We start from the raw sequence: 13373 nt of genomic DNA on the forward strand, positions 1-13373 counted from the left end.
GGGTATCTTGAAGGGAGCTCTGAGAAGCAGAGATGTTTAGGAAGACAGTTCCCAGGCTGTGGGTTTAGGCAGCTAAAGACACTTTTACCAGTAGTTCAGTTTTTTTTTTGTTTTTGTTTCTTTTTTGTTTCCATTTGTTTTTTTAAATTTGTTTTGCCCTAAGAGCTGGGGAAACAGAGGGAGGGAAGTCCAAAGGCTTGGCTTTCTCTCCTCTGTAGTGACTCATGAACTGGTCAATAGAATCTGACTCAACACTCCTGAAACACTGAGGTAAACTGAAGGACTTAATAGTGCCTCAACTCTCTGAGAACTATCCTGGCTCAGGCCTCTGTCCCGTTAACAGGTTGCATGGCAGATGACCCTTCCCATGTTCCACATCCAGCCCCAACCTCCCTCCCCTCTTCTGTTGCAAATGACTTCTTTCTCTAAGCCTCCACAACTCATCACATGCACACTTTGGTGGATACTTACATCCTGATCTGACCACCTCCCGCTCTCCCCCTCCTTTCTTTGATGCGCCATTGCAGATAGATCCTTCACGTGTCACTGCTCTCCAAATGGAGGTTGATGATGACTCCATTCTGCCCCACTTCCCAAGCCAATCTTCTCCCTCTTGATGGTACGGTGTGAGGGTGGGTGATGGTGCGGGTGTGAGACAGAGCTCTAAGACTTTGGAGTAGGTGAGATACGCACACTGCCTTCCCCAGTTCTAGCCTCTTCGGAATCCATCCACATAGTGGGCCAGTTGAGGAAAAATTCCCCAGACTGAAGGCAACTTGCTTCTAATACCCACGTTCATATGAGTTCCACAGCAGCCAACTTGAATCGTGTGCCACTAGAGGTGAATACAATTAAACCAGATTGCTTGGCTCAGGCCCTCATTCCTTTCCTAGTGGCTAGGATTTGGGCCTGTGCTTTTTTTCCCTTTAGCTGTGTTTCTTGAGCAAGAAGGTTTTATTAGCTAGCTCTGCTGCTTGGCATTTTTTAGTGGATATTTTTATTAATTGCTCATTCTGTGAAATTATCCAATTATTGATTTTGACATTTGTTCTGGTCAGCAGGTTATTTGTTTGTTTTCTTTGTATCTTAACATTTTGTTTAAAATTGACTTTCAATGTGGTATCAAACCATGTCTCGGGTATCTGATGTTGGCTTTCTTGCTGAAAGGGAATAAGAAGGTTAAAGAAGGTTTTTTTTTGAAGACCAACGAAAGGAGTTATTTTTGCTCAACTAGAAACAGGAAATTTTGGAAATGCAGGGCGGATCCGACAGCATTCATGCAGAGTCCAACACCTTTTTGTCAGAACTAGTGCCAATTGTGGACCTGAAGCATTGACTCTTTTCCTCTCTTCATTGATGCTGCATTTTGTCTACATTTAAGATTTCCACCATATGACTATCCAAGGCTTTATAACTTTGGTTAGTTTCAAGGCAAATTAAGAAAACATTTAACAGTCAATATTTTTTTGTTTAAAAACCTTTTAGATGTTGCTGTCCTTTTGTTTCATAGGGTCAGATTCAAAGGTTATTTGTTGTGAATGACCAAGCCGCGTGTAATTGTTTGACAAAGCCGGGGTTATAAATGGAGAGGAGGGGAAGGGAGTGGAGGTGCAATGCGGGTCGTGGCAAAGGAGCAGAGTCCATGAATTCTCTCCCCAGCCCTCCCACCACTTTGAAATCTTTTGTCCAATATCAAAATAAGTCACTGAGATGCAAGATTAAGCATAAACGTTATCACTGCATAATGATTCACGTACCACTCTCTATATGATTCCTCTCATCTGCAATTGGTGTTTGAGTTTTTATTAGTTGAAGTTTCAGGTTCTAAATCACATATTAATCTGCTCCCTAATACATAAATTCATAGTTATCACTAGGAAATGATGTAATGTCACTTATTTATAGTCTGTTTTTCATGATATATACAGAAGGAAAGAGATAGACAGATACAATCAAAAGCAATGAAAAAACTTTGCATGACGCATCTTTCACAATATATCAGATCATGAAAACAGATGTTCACTTAAGTGGTGAATTATTGCTACAGAGCCAAGCTAACTGAGCTATTCTGCTACCTACAGATGCTAAAGTGACTCTTGGGAGTAACTCAGCCACAGAAGTATCATTCCAGATCTTTTGACGGTATACTGAAACAATGCCCATTTATAAGGAACTGTATTCTCTGAGCTATATTACATGGTTAGCCATTATTTGAGGTTACAGAGGATGTCTGTTCTTCAGTTAGAAAGATATTCAGGTCTTAACATGTTGTGCATCAAAAATACTGCAGAAAGGTAACTGGTGCATAAGCCTCCCTCCTACTGATACCCATTCCAGCAATCTCTGCCCCCATCTACATTAAAGCGGTGTCATCAGCTGTGTGCACCACCGATCTGCAGAGATCTGCAACCCTCCACCTTATCCAGAAATGTGATTCTTAACTTGACTGGGATGTTCTTTCCCTCCAGCCAGTCAAAGACTGCCATCACGCACTTGTTTTGAGAATGTTACTACTAACCAGGAATGTGAATCAATAATCAAATAAGGACATTTCTTTTTGTCAAGCTGCATTCTTCAGTTTCTACTGATTTCAACTGAGCTGAGCTGACCTGACCTGTTTCTCTTCACTGTTAGATTACTGAAGTGATGGGCAACGTTCTGTATGTGCAGACCAGTCTGCAGAACTTTTGCATCAATGTCTGATCCCTACTGAGGAAGAGCCCACACTTTGCACAACCTTACCAACATGTGTAGTACAATATTCCCACATACAGTGTGAGGTCATGACCCTCCGGATCGAACCTAAACCATTGAGTCTACTAGACCTGCATTTGTTTCACTTGCTTCCCTTAGATCCTCAACTTGAGTGAAAATCTTCTTAAAATATTTCAGTGCTACAGAATTATAGAATTCAGCCTTCTTAAACCAGGCAATTGTGTAAACTATCCAAGTCAAGCCATACCCTTGTTGTCTCCCCATGCTCCTACAAACATGTGAACCTCCATATTCATGCAAATGTCGCATTGCCCTTTCGCTTACCATTAATCTGTTTTCTATTCATCAGTCCATTCATTGAAAAACTTGTTGCTCAGCGGTGAGCAACACTTCCTCACAGCACCAGGGACCTGAGTGATTCCAGCCTTGGCTGACTGTCTGTGTGGAGCCTGCACGATCTCCCTGTGTCTTTGTAGGTTTCTTCCAGGTGCTTTGGTTTCCTCCCCAGGAAAGATGTGCACGTTGGGTAGATTGGCCGAGCTAAATTATCCAGAGGTGTGCAGGCTAGGTGGTTTAGCTATGGGAAATGTGAGGGCTACCGGGATAGGTTGTGGGCTGGGTCTGGATGAGATGCTGTTCGGAAGGTTGGTACGGACCTGATGGACTGAATGGCATCTCTCTGAGCTGTAGAAATACTGTCATAAAAATAATTTCCTTATGGATGTAGGTTTGCTCACTGAGCTGGAAGATTCATTCTCAGACGTTCTGTCACCATACTAGGTAACATCTTCAGTGAGCCTCCAGACGAAGCTCACTGAAGATGGCCGCTAGTATGGTTACGAAACATCTGAAAATGAACCTTCCAGCTCAGCGAGCAAACCTACATCCAGAACCTCAACCTGAGCTACAAAATCTTCTCTAAATGTGATAATTTCCTTATCTCAAGGCAATTGTTTATCATTTCTAAAGCTGTCTCCTCTGGTCACTAACAGTTCTGTCATTTCTCCCTTATTTACTATTTAATTTTTGACATCACCATTAAATGTACACATCATTAGAAGGCATGATTCCAGCCTCAGTCTGCTCTCCATGTTACTGAAGCCCACATTCCTTTTAAGCTCATTAATTTTCATTCCTAGCCCTTGCTTTTTCTGCTACTGTGTGGTGTAAAGGATTGGCGTAGCTATTCCACCTGAAGCCTAATCAGTGAATGTTCGGCATGCTTCCTTTGCTTTTGGACTGTGTCATGATTTACAAAGCGGAGGATGTCCAATGAGCTTTTACAACATTATCAACTTGTCCCATGAGATTTAAAAGTATGTGACCTGCGCGTGCAGTTCCTGCACCCATGTTAAGATGGTACCATATTGTTTATGTTGCCTCCGTCTCTGTTCTTTTGTGTGAAATGGCTCATTTCACATTCCTCCAAGTTAACTTTGCCATGTGTTGGCCCATTTCAGCAGTCAATGATTCAACAGTCACTGACCCCCTAAAGTCAGCTGGTGTCCTCGCCACCCTGTCTTTATTCCAAGTTTTGTATCATGTGCAAAACATTGACTGTATGCCCCCTCCACCCTTGTTCAGGTCATAAAGTATACAATGCTCTAAATGCTGTCACCTGGACCTCATCACTGTATACATTTCTCCAGTCTGAAAAGTAATCATTCATCATAGAATCCCTACAGTATGGAAGCAGGCTATTCAGCCCATTGAGTCCATGCTAACCCTGAAAAGAGCATCCCATCCACACCCTATCCCTTTTAACCCTGCCTTTCCCATGGCCAATTCACCTAGCCTGCCACACCACCTGCACTATGTGTAATTTCCCATGATTAACCTAACCTGCACGTCTTTGGATTATGGGAGGAAACTGGAGCACACAGAGGAAACCCAGGTAGACAAAGAGAGAATGTGCACACTCAACACAGACAGTCGCCTGAGGGTGGAATTGACCCTGGGTTTCAGGTGCTGTGAGGCAGCAATGCTAAACCACTGAGTCACCATGCTGTCCTAAAGAGCACTTTATAATCATCATGCTATACTTTGTGTCCCATACTTAATTTTGTATCGATGCTATCACTGTCCCTTTAATCCCTTGACATCAGGAGTTCTAACAATTCTTTCTGTTGCATTTGATTGAACCGTATTTGAAAAGTCCATGTGCAAAACATAAAGCATTATTTCTTTGAAGAACTCTGTTAACCAACTGCAATTTACCTTTAAAGAATTGGTGTTAGCTTTAATTTAATAACTTATCAGATTTAGAAGAGAGAATTAATTTTGTCTTTGATTATGACCTTTAGTATTTTCCTCACCATGGATATAAACCCTGTAGGAGGCTACACCATACTTACCCCCCTCCTCTTTTTAATAATCAATAATAGAGTTTTGCTTTATCTTTTGAATTTACCTGCAGACAAAATAATCACTGTTAGCCAAAACAGTGATGCTTTTTCATCATGTAAAAGAGATCTAGTGACTTCTAACTGAAGAAAGGGTAATAGCTATTTTATACAGCAAAGTACTGTTCTGTATCAATATTTTTAAAGGACTGTTTTAAAATGTATCAATCCAGATACAGATCTACAGGTATTGAATAGTATTAACCCCTGCTTGCTATATTTCTAATAATTCTGATATTATCAACCACTAGCAGTGTTTTCAACAATGAAAGAAAAATACCGTATAATTAAATAAATCCTCAAAAGAGTAGTTTATTTTAAAAAACACTTAACTGTTATAACTAGCTGTCCTTGTTTATGGAAGTAAGTATAGATTCATACACAGATCTTTAAATGATCCACTTTGAATGATATTTAAATAATCCAACAGTCATTGGGTGCACAGTTGAAGCTAATTTTTCAAAAGGGAGAATTGATTGGATGTTAGTTTCTTTACCGTTTAACTAAGTGTCCCCTTTGGATTGACTATTTGAAAAAATATCTAATTGTATAATTTTTGTGCTCAAATGGATATTGCATTGCTTCCATTAAGTGTCACAGGAAGCACTGAAGTTAGAGATAATTAGTGCAACCAGTGCATATTTTCTAAGATGCTGCAAAGAACAATGAATTAATTGGGCATTTAAATCATTTCAAATATTGTTGCTTAAAGGTAAATGTTGATCAGGTCACTGAACAAAAATTGAGTGAAATCCCTGCTCCCCTTCATATAACGCCATGAGATCTTTAAGATTCACCCAAAGAGGCAAACATGGCTCCAGTTTAACATTTGGAACTGAAGAATGTTTTGGACAAAAACAAGTATTGTATTTGTATTGAAAACAGCCTCCGGATGTTACAAAGCATTTTACGGTCAATTAAGTACCTTTTCAAAGTGTGCAAAATTTGGGCCCCAGTTTGCTTGCTGTAACATTCCACAACAGCAACAAGATGAAGGATCAGATCATGGGCTTTTAGGTGTCGGTGAAGGGATAAATATTCCTTGCCCGCTCAAAGGGCAGAATTTGTATACACAAAAATATCAATAGTTTGTCAGCATGGAAGTGCCAGCCTTTTTAGTTATCTGAAGCTTTATTACATTTATTTGTTGAAATGAATACTGTTCATTGTGTGCAAATTGTTTATGAATTGGATGTTATTCCTTCAGCCTTCATTCTGTGGTTTGCAAATTGAGACCATAAGCTTCAGTTACTGCTATTTTGAATTGCTTCAGTTGAAGGTTCCTTTACTGATCATCATCTCATACATGTGCATATTTTAAAATTGTATATGTTCAGTTTCACATCTTCTCTCCAATGTGTTTAGGATCTAATTGTTAGCTTGCTTTATTGATACCCTAGTTTATGTATGATAACTATACCTGCTGAATTACATTATTTCCTCAGTTGGAAAGTACTTCGAGATGCCCTGAGATCATGAAAGGTGTTATGTGAATGCCAGTTTGTTTTCTTTCTTAAAAACGGATTTTTTCTAAGTTAGACCAACTACTATCAGCTGCATTACCACCCAGACCTAAGCACAAATTTATCAGGAATACGAGTTTCTCTTCTCAATCATCATCCAGAGCAGAGCTGGACTATTTAATTTGTTCTTGAAGTGCATCAGCAGTGCAGATGGTCCTACACCACATGACTGCAGTGGTTCCAAAAAAATGGCTTACTATCATCTCCTTCAGGACAATTAAGAATGGACAATGAACACTGGTCTTGCCAGCAATGCTTTCAGCCACTCTCTTTGCATGCATGTGTAGGATTTCAGTAATTTTCTGTTTTGAAGTCATCCCTCACATTTATTAACTTGATCCACTGGCAATTTAAACATTTTTGTAGTTTGTTGAATTACATTTGCTATTCCTGTCGGACGCTTTGTACTAGGAGCTCTTTCCATTTCAGTCATTGTAAGCCTCATGTACTTTTTATCTTAAAACCTCCAATTCACTGCTGATGTATTTGATGTATAAAAACTATGGGCTATCTTAAATAATCTTCTTAATTTGTTTTTTTTTAATTATGTCTATAGTTACATAGTATTATCATAGTTTGCTACAGAATCACTATTTCAGCTCAGCACAAAACAAAATTAGGTAAGTTCAGATGGAGACTGATAGGTGTTTAGTGAGCTCTGACTGAACAGGCATCTGAGCTACTCTTTTTGCTGAATTGTACTTTTTATTGCCAAAAAGTAAATGCAAAGAGTAAAGTGATTATTCAGTTATCAGCTTATAGCTTAGCCAGCACCAATCAGTACTGACTGCCATTATGTAATATGGGTTATGTGTTTCCATCCATTCTTTATATTTCAGGCCAGTTTGCAAATTTACAAACTTTTTTTGCTATGTTTCTAATTGTTGATTTTTATTTCTGTGTATTATGACATTCCTCTTCACCACCTTTTCCTCCTCCCATCTCTCTTTCAGACTGATGACGAAGATGATGGTGAGGTATGGCAGCTGTGTGCAATTGCAGTGACCACTGTCTTGTGGGCACAGATTCTTACTAATATCGTGTTGATTCTAACTGTTGTTATCACAGTGCACGGCTAACATGAGCCAATGGCAAGCCAGGCCCTCATGTTGAATCGCACGTCTTCAAATAGCATTAACCTATGGTAGTGTGCTCGAGTGTTTTGACAGTGTAATTTCACATATCTTAATGTCTGGGGAACTTCTGATGCACTAATTTGTTGGTTTCAATTCTGTCCAGATGTAGGTGTAACAGAATTTCCTCAATCTCTTTTCAGATGCCTGTGTTCAATATAAACTTTCCATGTCCTTGTTTAATCTGGTAATGCATATTTAGATATCTGTGTGTGGAATTCCTTTGCATAAGATGTTACTTGGTTAAGTTTTCCACTATTTATTTTTTTCTCTTGTTGCATATCAATTCTTTGAGAGAATTCTTTCCTCTGTACTTCAAAACAATAAAATCCCCAACTAAATCTCTCTGAATATCTGACCGGCATTATGCTTGTTGTATTTCCATATTTACGCAGCAAGAAGATATTCAATGCTAAATAGATAATCCGTTATTAAAAACACAAATCTGTAAGTGGTCCTGTTGATCTGGTGCTACCTGAGAAAAGAATGATGTTTAGAAACAGGCTGACATTTTTTTTTATATATGGATTGTGGTTTCACAACGCATACAGTTAATGGGATGAAGGATTCGCAATATCTCAAACAATGCTTTCATCTTCAAAAACTCAAATCTGTTTTCATGTCATGATTAAAAGTAAATACTTTCTCTTAATTTTCATTTATTGCAAATGAAGGTCTTGTCTTTAATGTAGTCTGTGAACAATAACCAAATGTGTGAAATTATAAGACACCCACTAAAATGTGACTTGGGTATGACTGATGGTGATCAGCTTGCGTGGCTGTTTTGGATGAATAGTGCACTGATATTCCACTGATCATTTCCATACATTTATCTTGATGAAAGAAAAGTGTTGGTTAAAAGGTTTAAAAACTTCGAGTGCAGAAGGAGATTATTCAGTCGACTCTCCTATACCACATGTCAAAGAAATCCAAACTTATCTCTACTGAGCTCCTTCCCTGATCTCGTTCCATCACTGTTTATGAGATGCAATTTTAGTTGGGTTTAATGATGAATTTAATAACACTGAGTCAGAATTGGGTGCAGTCCAACAAAACACGGTGTCCACCTGTTGTTAGGTTTGTGCCTCCCCACCTATCTGAGCATTTGCAGAAAGTGGGAGTTGAAATTCATGTGGTGACTTTGTGAACTGTACAAGCAACTGTGAATGTCCCAATCAATTCTTCAATCTAACAGGTTAATATAGAATACAGAGCCTTGAGCAAGGAATGTAAATTGGATTGGATTAAGACAAAGACAATAAAGATGAGCAAAAAGTTCCAAAACTGAATTTGAAAAAAAATCTGCAACTATTAAAATCTGTGGCAATGAGTGTCCACACTTGTAAAACTCAATTTTCAAATCCTGCAACTTTTATTTGTCATTTTAAGACTTTCCACTTAGACTGAAATGAAGAAGGCCTAACATTTCTGAGGATTTTACTCTGTATTTAAAATGTTCATATAAGGGCATTACATTATCCGTGATGTTTGAATTGGGTTGGCCAGAAGATGCATTGCTGTTTTTGTACATCAGAGCAGCGCATGGAGGATTTTCAGATTTACTCATTTGACTGAAGTTAGAAACAGGAAAAGAGAGGTCACTCTGTTGAGAGTTTTCTATAGGCCTCCGAATAGTTCCAGAGATGTAGAGGAAAGGATAGCAAAGATGATTCTCAATAGGAGTGAGCGAGACAGGGTAGTCGTCATGGGGGACTTCAACTTTCCAAATATTAACTGGGAACACTATAGTACGAGTACTATAGATGGGTCAGTTTTTGTCCAGTGTGTGCAAGAGGGCTTCCTGACACAGTATGGAGAGAGGCCAACAAGGGACGAGGCCACATTAGATTTGGTACTGGGTAATGAGCCCGGGCAGGTGTTAGACTTGGAAGTAGGTGAGGACTTTGGTGATAGCGATCACAATTCTGTTATGTTTACATTAGTGATAGAAAGGGATAAGTGTATACAACTGGGCAAGAGTTACAGCTGGGGGAAAGGCAATTGCAATGTGATTAGACAAGATTTAGAAAGCATAAGATAGGAAAGGAAACTGCAGGGGATGGGCACATTAGAAATGTGGAGCTTATTCAAGGAAAAGCTACTGTGTGTCCTAGATAAGTATGTACCTGTCAGGCAGGGAGGAAGCTGTCAAGCGCAGGAGCTGTGGTTTACAAAGGAAGTGGAATCTCTGGTCAAGAAGAAGAAGGCAGCTTATGTTAGGATGAGATGTGGGTGCTTGAGGGTTACGAGGTCACCAGGAAAGACCTAAAGAGAGAGCTCAGAAGAGCCAGGAGGAGACATAAAAAGTTGTTGGCGGATAGAATCGGGGTAAACCCTAAGACTTTCTATAGGTATTTAAGGAATAAAAGAATGACGAGTAAGATTAGGGCCAATCAAGGGTTGTAGTGGGAAGTTGTGTGTGGAGTCAGAGGAGATAGGTGAAGCACGAAATGAATATTTTTTGACAGTATTCACTCTAGAAAACGACAATGTTGTCGAGGCGATTACTGAGGTACAGGCTACTAGACTAGGTATGATTGAGGTTCACAAGGAAGAGGTATTAGAAATCTTGCAGAGTGTGAAAACAGATACATCCCCTGGGCCGAATGGGATTTTTCCTAGGGTCCTCTAGGAAGCTAGGAAGGAGATTGCCGAGCCTTTGGCATTGACCTTTAAATCGGTCATTGTCTACAGGAATAGTGCCAGAAGACTGGAGAACAGCAAATGTGGTTCCCCTGTTCAAGAAGGGGAGTAGAGACAATCCTGGTAATTATAGACCAGTGAGCCTTACTTCAGTTGTTGGTAAAGTGTTGGAAAAGGTTATAAGAGAGAGGATTTATAATCATCTAGAATAGAATAATTTGATTAGGGATAGTCAGCACGGTTTTGTGAAGGGTAGGTCGTGCCTCACAAACCTTATTGAGTTCTTTGAGAAGATGACCAAACAGGTAGATGAGGGTAAACCAGTTGATGTGTATATAGATTTCAGCAAGGCATTTGATAAGGTTCCCCACAGTAGGCTATTGTACAAATTGTGGAGGAATGGGATTGTGGGAGATATAGCAGTTTGGATCAGTAATTGGCTTGCTGAAAGACAACAGAGGGTGGTAGTTGATGGGAAATGTTCATCCTGGAGTCCAGTTACCAGTGGTGTACCGCAAGGGTCAGTGTTGGGTCCATTGCTGTTCGTCATTTTTATAAACGGTCTGGATGAGGGTGTAAAAGGGTGGGTTAATAAATTTGCAAATGACACTAAGGTCGGTGGAGTTGTGGATACTGACGAAGGATGTTGTAGGTTACAGAAAGACATAGATAAACTGCAGAGCTGGGCTGAGAGCTGGCAAATGGAGTTTAATGCAGACAAGTGTGAGGTGACCGGAGTAACCGGAATGCAAAGTACTGGGCTAATGGTAAGATTCTTGGTAGTGTAGATGGGCAGAGAGATCTGTGTCCAGGTACACAGATCCTTGAAAGTTGCCACCCAGGTTGACAGGGTTGTTAAGAAGGCATACAGTGTTTTATTTTTTATTAATAGAGGGATCGAGTTCCGGAACCATGAGGTTATGCTACAGCTGTAAAAACCTCTGGTGCAGTTCTGGTCACCGCATTATAAGAAGGATGTGGAAGCTTTGGAAAGGTGCAGAGGTGATTTACTAGGGTGTTGCCTGGTATGGAGGGAAGGTCCTGCGAGGAAAGGCTGAGGGACTTGAAGCTGCTTTTGTTAGAGAGAAGAAGGTCGAGAGGTGACTTAATAGAGACATACAAGATAATCAGAGTTTGATAGGGTGGACAGGGATTCCTTTTTCCAAGAATGGTGACGACGAGCACGAGAGGGCATAGCTTTAAATTGAGGAGTGAGAGATATAGGACAGATGTCAGAGGTAGTTTCTTTACTCAGAGTAGTAAGGGTATGGAATGCTTTGCCTGCAAAGGTAGTAGATTTGCGAAGTTTTTAAAAGCATTTAAGTCATTATTGGACAAGCATATGGGCATACATGGAATAGTGTAGGTTAGATGGGCTTCAGGTTGGTATGACAGGTCGGCACAACATTGAGGGCCGAAACGCCTGTACTGCGCTGTTATGTTCTGTGTAACTGCAGATCATTAGCCTGAAACTTTTCAGATTTCTGCATTAAATAACTGAGCACCAAATATTCATACTGTTCTTGTATTAAATTCTGCTTCTTCTTGCAAGCAAATGGGAAAAAAAATTTTCTTGTTGCAATAATGGGAAGTTCCAAGGGAGTGTTGCTGAACCAAGAGACCTTGGAGTGCAGGTTCGTAGTTCCTTGAAAGTAGAGTTGCAGGTAGATAGGATAGTGAAGAATGAGTTTGGTATGTTTTCCCTTTTTGGCCAGAGCTTTGAGTATATGAGTTGGAAGGTCATGTTGCGGCTGTACAGGATGTTGGTTAGGTCACTGTTGGAATATTGCGTGCAATTCTGGTCTTCCTATCAGAAAGATGCTGTGCAACTTGAAAAGGTTCAGAAAAGATTTACAAGGATGTTGCCAGGGTTGGAGGATTTGAGCTATAGGGAGAGACTGAATAGGCTGGGGCTGTTTTCCCTGGAGGGGTGTTTTCTCTGGCTGAGGGGTGACCTTATCGAGATTTATAAAATCATGAAGGGCATGGATAGGGTAAATAGATAAGGTATTTTCCCTGGGATGGGGGAGTCCAGAACTAGAGGGCATAAGTTGAGGGTGAAAGGGGAACAATAAAAAAGGGGCCTATGGGGCAACTGTTTCACGCAGAGGGTGGTGTGTGTGTGGAATGAGCTGCCAGAGAAGTGGTGAAGGCTGGTTGAATTGCAATATTTAAAAGGCGTCTGGATGGATATATGAATAGGAAGGGTTTAGAGGGATCTGGGCCAAGTGCTGGCAAATGGGTGGGATATCTGGTTGGCATGGACAAGTAGTCTGTTTCCATGCTATACATCTCTATGACTCTATAACTAAAGCAAAATATCAGTCACTTTTAAAATCTAAAGGTTACAAAGAGCTTGCCAACTAGAAGTTTAAGTTGCTTGTCTGCCTCATTCCATCTTATAATGTGTTTCATGTAGCTGTAAGTAAGACTAACATGGGGCTAGATGGTGATAGCATAGTCGAAGGTTAGCTCAATCTCAGCAGCAGGATTTCAGAGAAGGTGGATCGCTTTACTCAAGAGTATTTAGGACCAAGAGGAGCATTTAGGTTAGAGTTTGAATAACAGTTTCAAAGTCTTTGTTGAACTGAGACACTCATCTGCAATTTCTCCTTGTAAGTACTCAAACCCCGCACTCCTCCAAAGTCCTCCAACCCCATTCCCTGACACACCCCGCATTCCCACTACAACCTCCAAGTCCCCAACTTCATCCTCCACATATACACACTCCCCTCTCAGCCCCGCATGTACTCATGCCCACCACCCCATATGCACTCTCTAGCTGGTTGTCCCTTGCTGCACAGTGGCCTTCAGCAGCTCAGCTGTACGATAAAGCCACTTATTTGATGCATGTCCATGCTCTCCTACTCACCGTCTTTCAGACATTAAATTATTCACTCACCTTAATTTGTTCATCTTGGTGAATAAACTTTGCAGTATGTTCCTTCAAATAGATT

General features: G+C 40.3%; 1 protein-coding gene across 3 annotated transcripts in view; it reads left to right on the top strand.

Moving 5' to 3' along the window:
* Positions 1-13373, top strand: part of fhod3b (formin homology 2 domain containing 3b) — a 609516-nt gene that overhangs the window by 578977 nt on the left and 17166 nt on the right. For 2 of the 3 annotated variants that reach the window (XM_060850278.1, XM_060850280.1), the window contains one exon: positions 7594-7617. The exons of the other annotated variant lie outside the window; for it this stretch is intronic. In XM_060850278.1, coding sequence (XP_060706261.1) covers positions 7594-7617 — 24 coding nt within the window. The remainder of the gene's footprint in view (positions 1-7593; positions 7618-13373) is intronic. 3 annotated transcript variants of the gene reach the window in all.

This window comes from Hemiscyllium ocellatum, chromosome 34, assembly GCF_020745735.1.
Source record: "Hemiscyllium ocellatum isolate sHemOce1 chromosome 34, sHemOce1.pat.X.cur, whole genome shotgun sequence".
NCBI lineage: Eukaryota > Metazoa > Chordata > Chondrichthyes > Orectolobiformes > Hemiscylliidae > Hemiscyllium > Hemiscyllium ocellatum.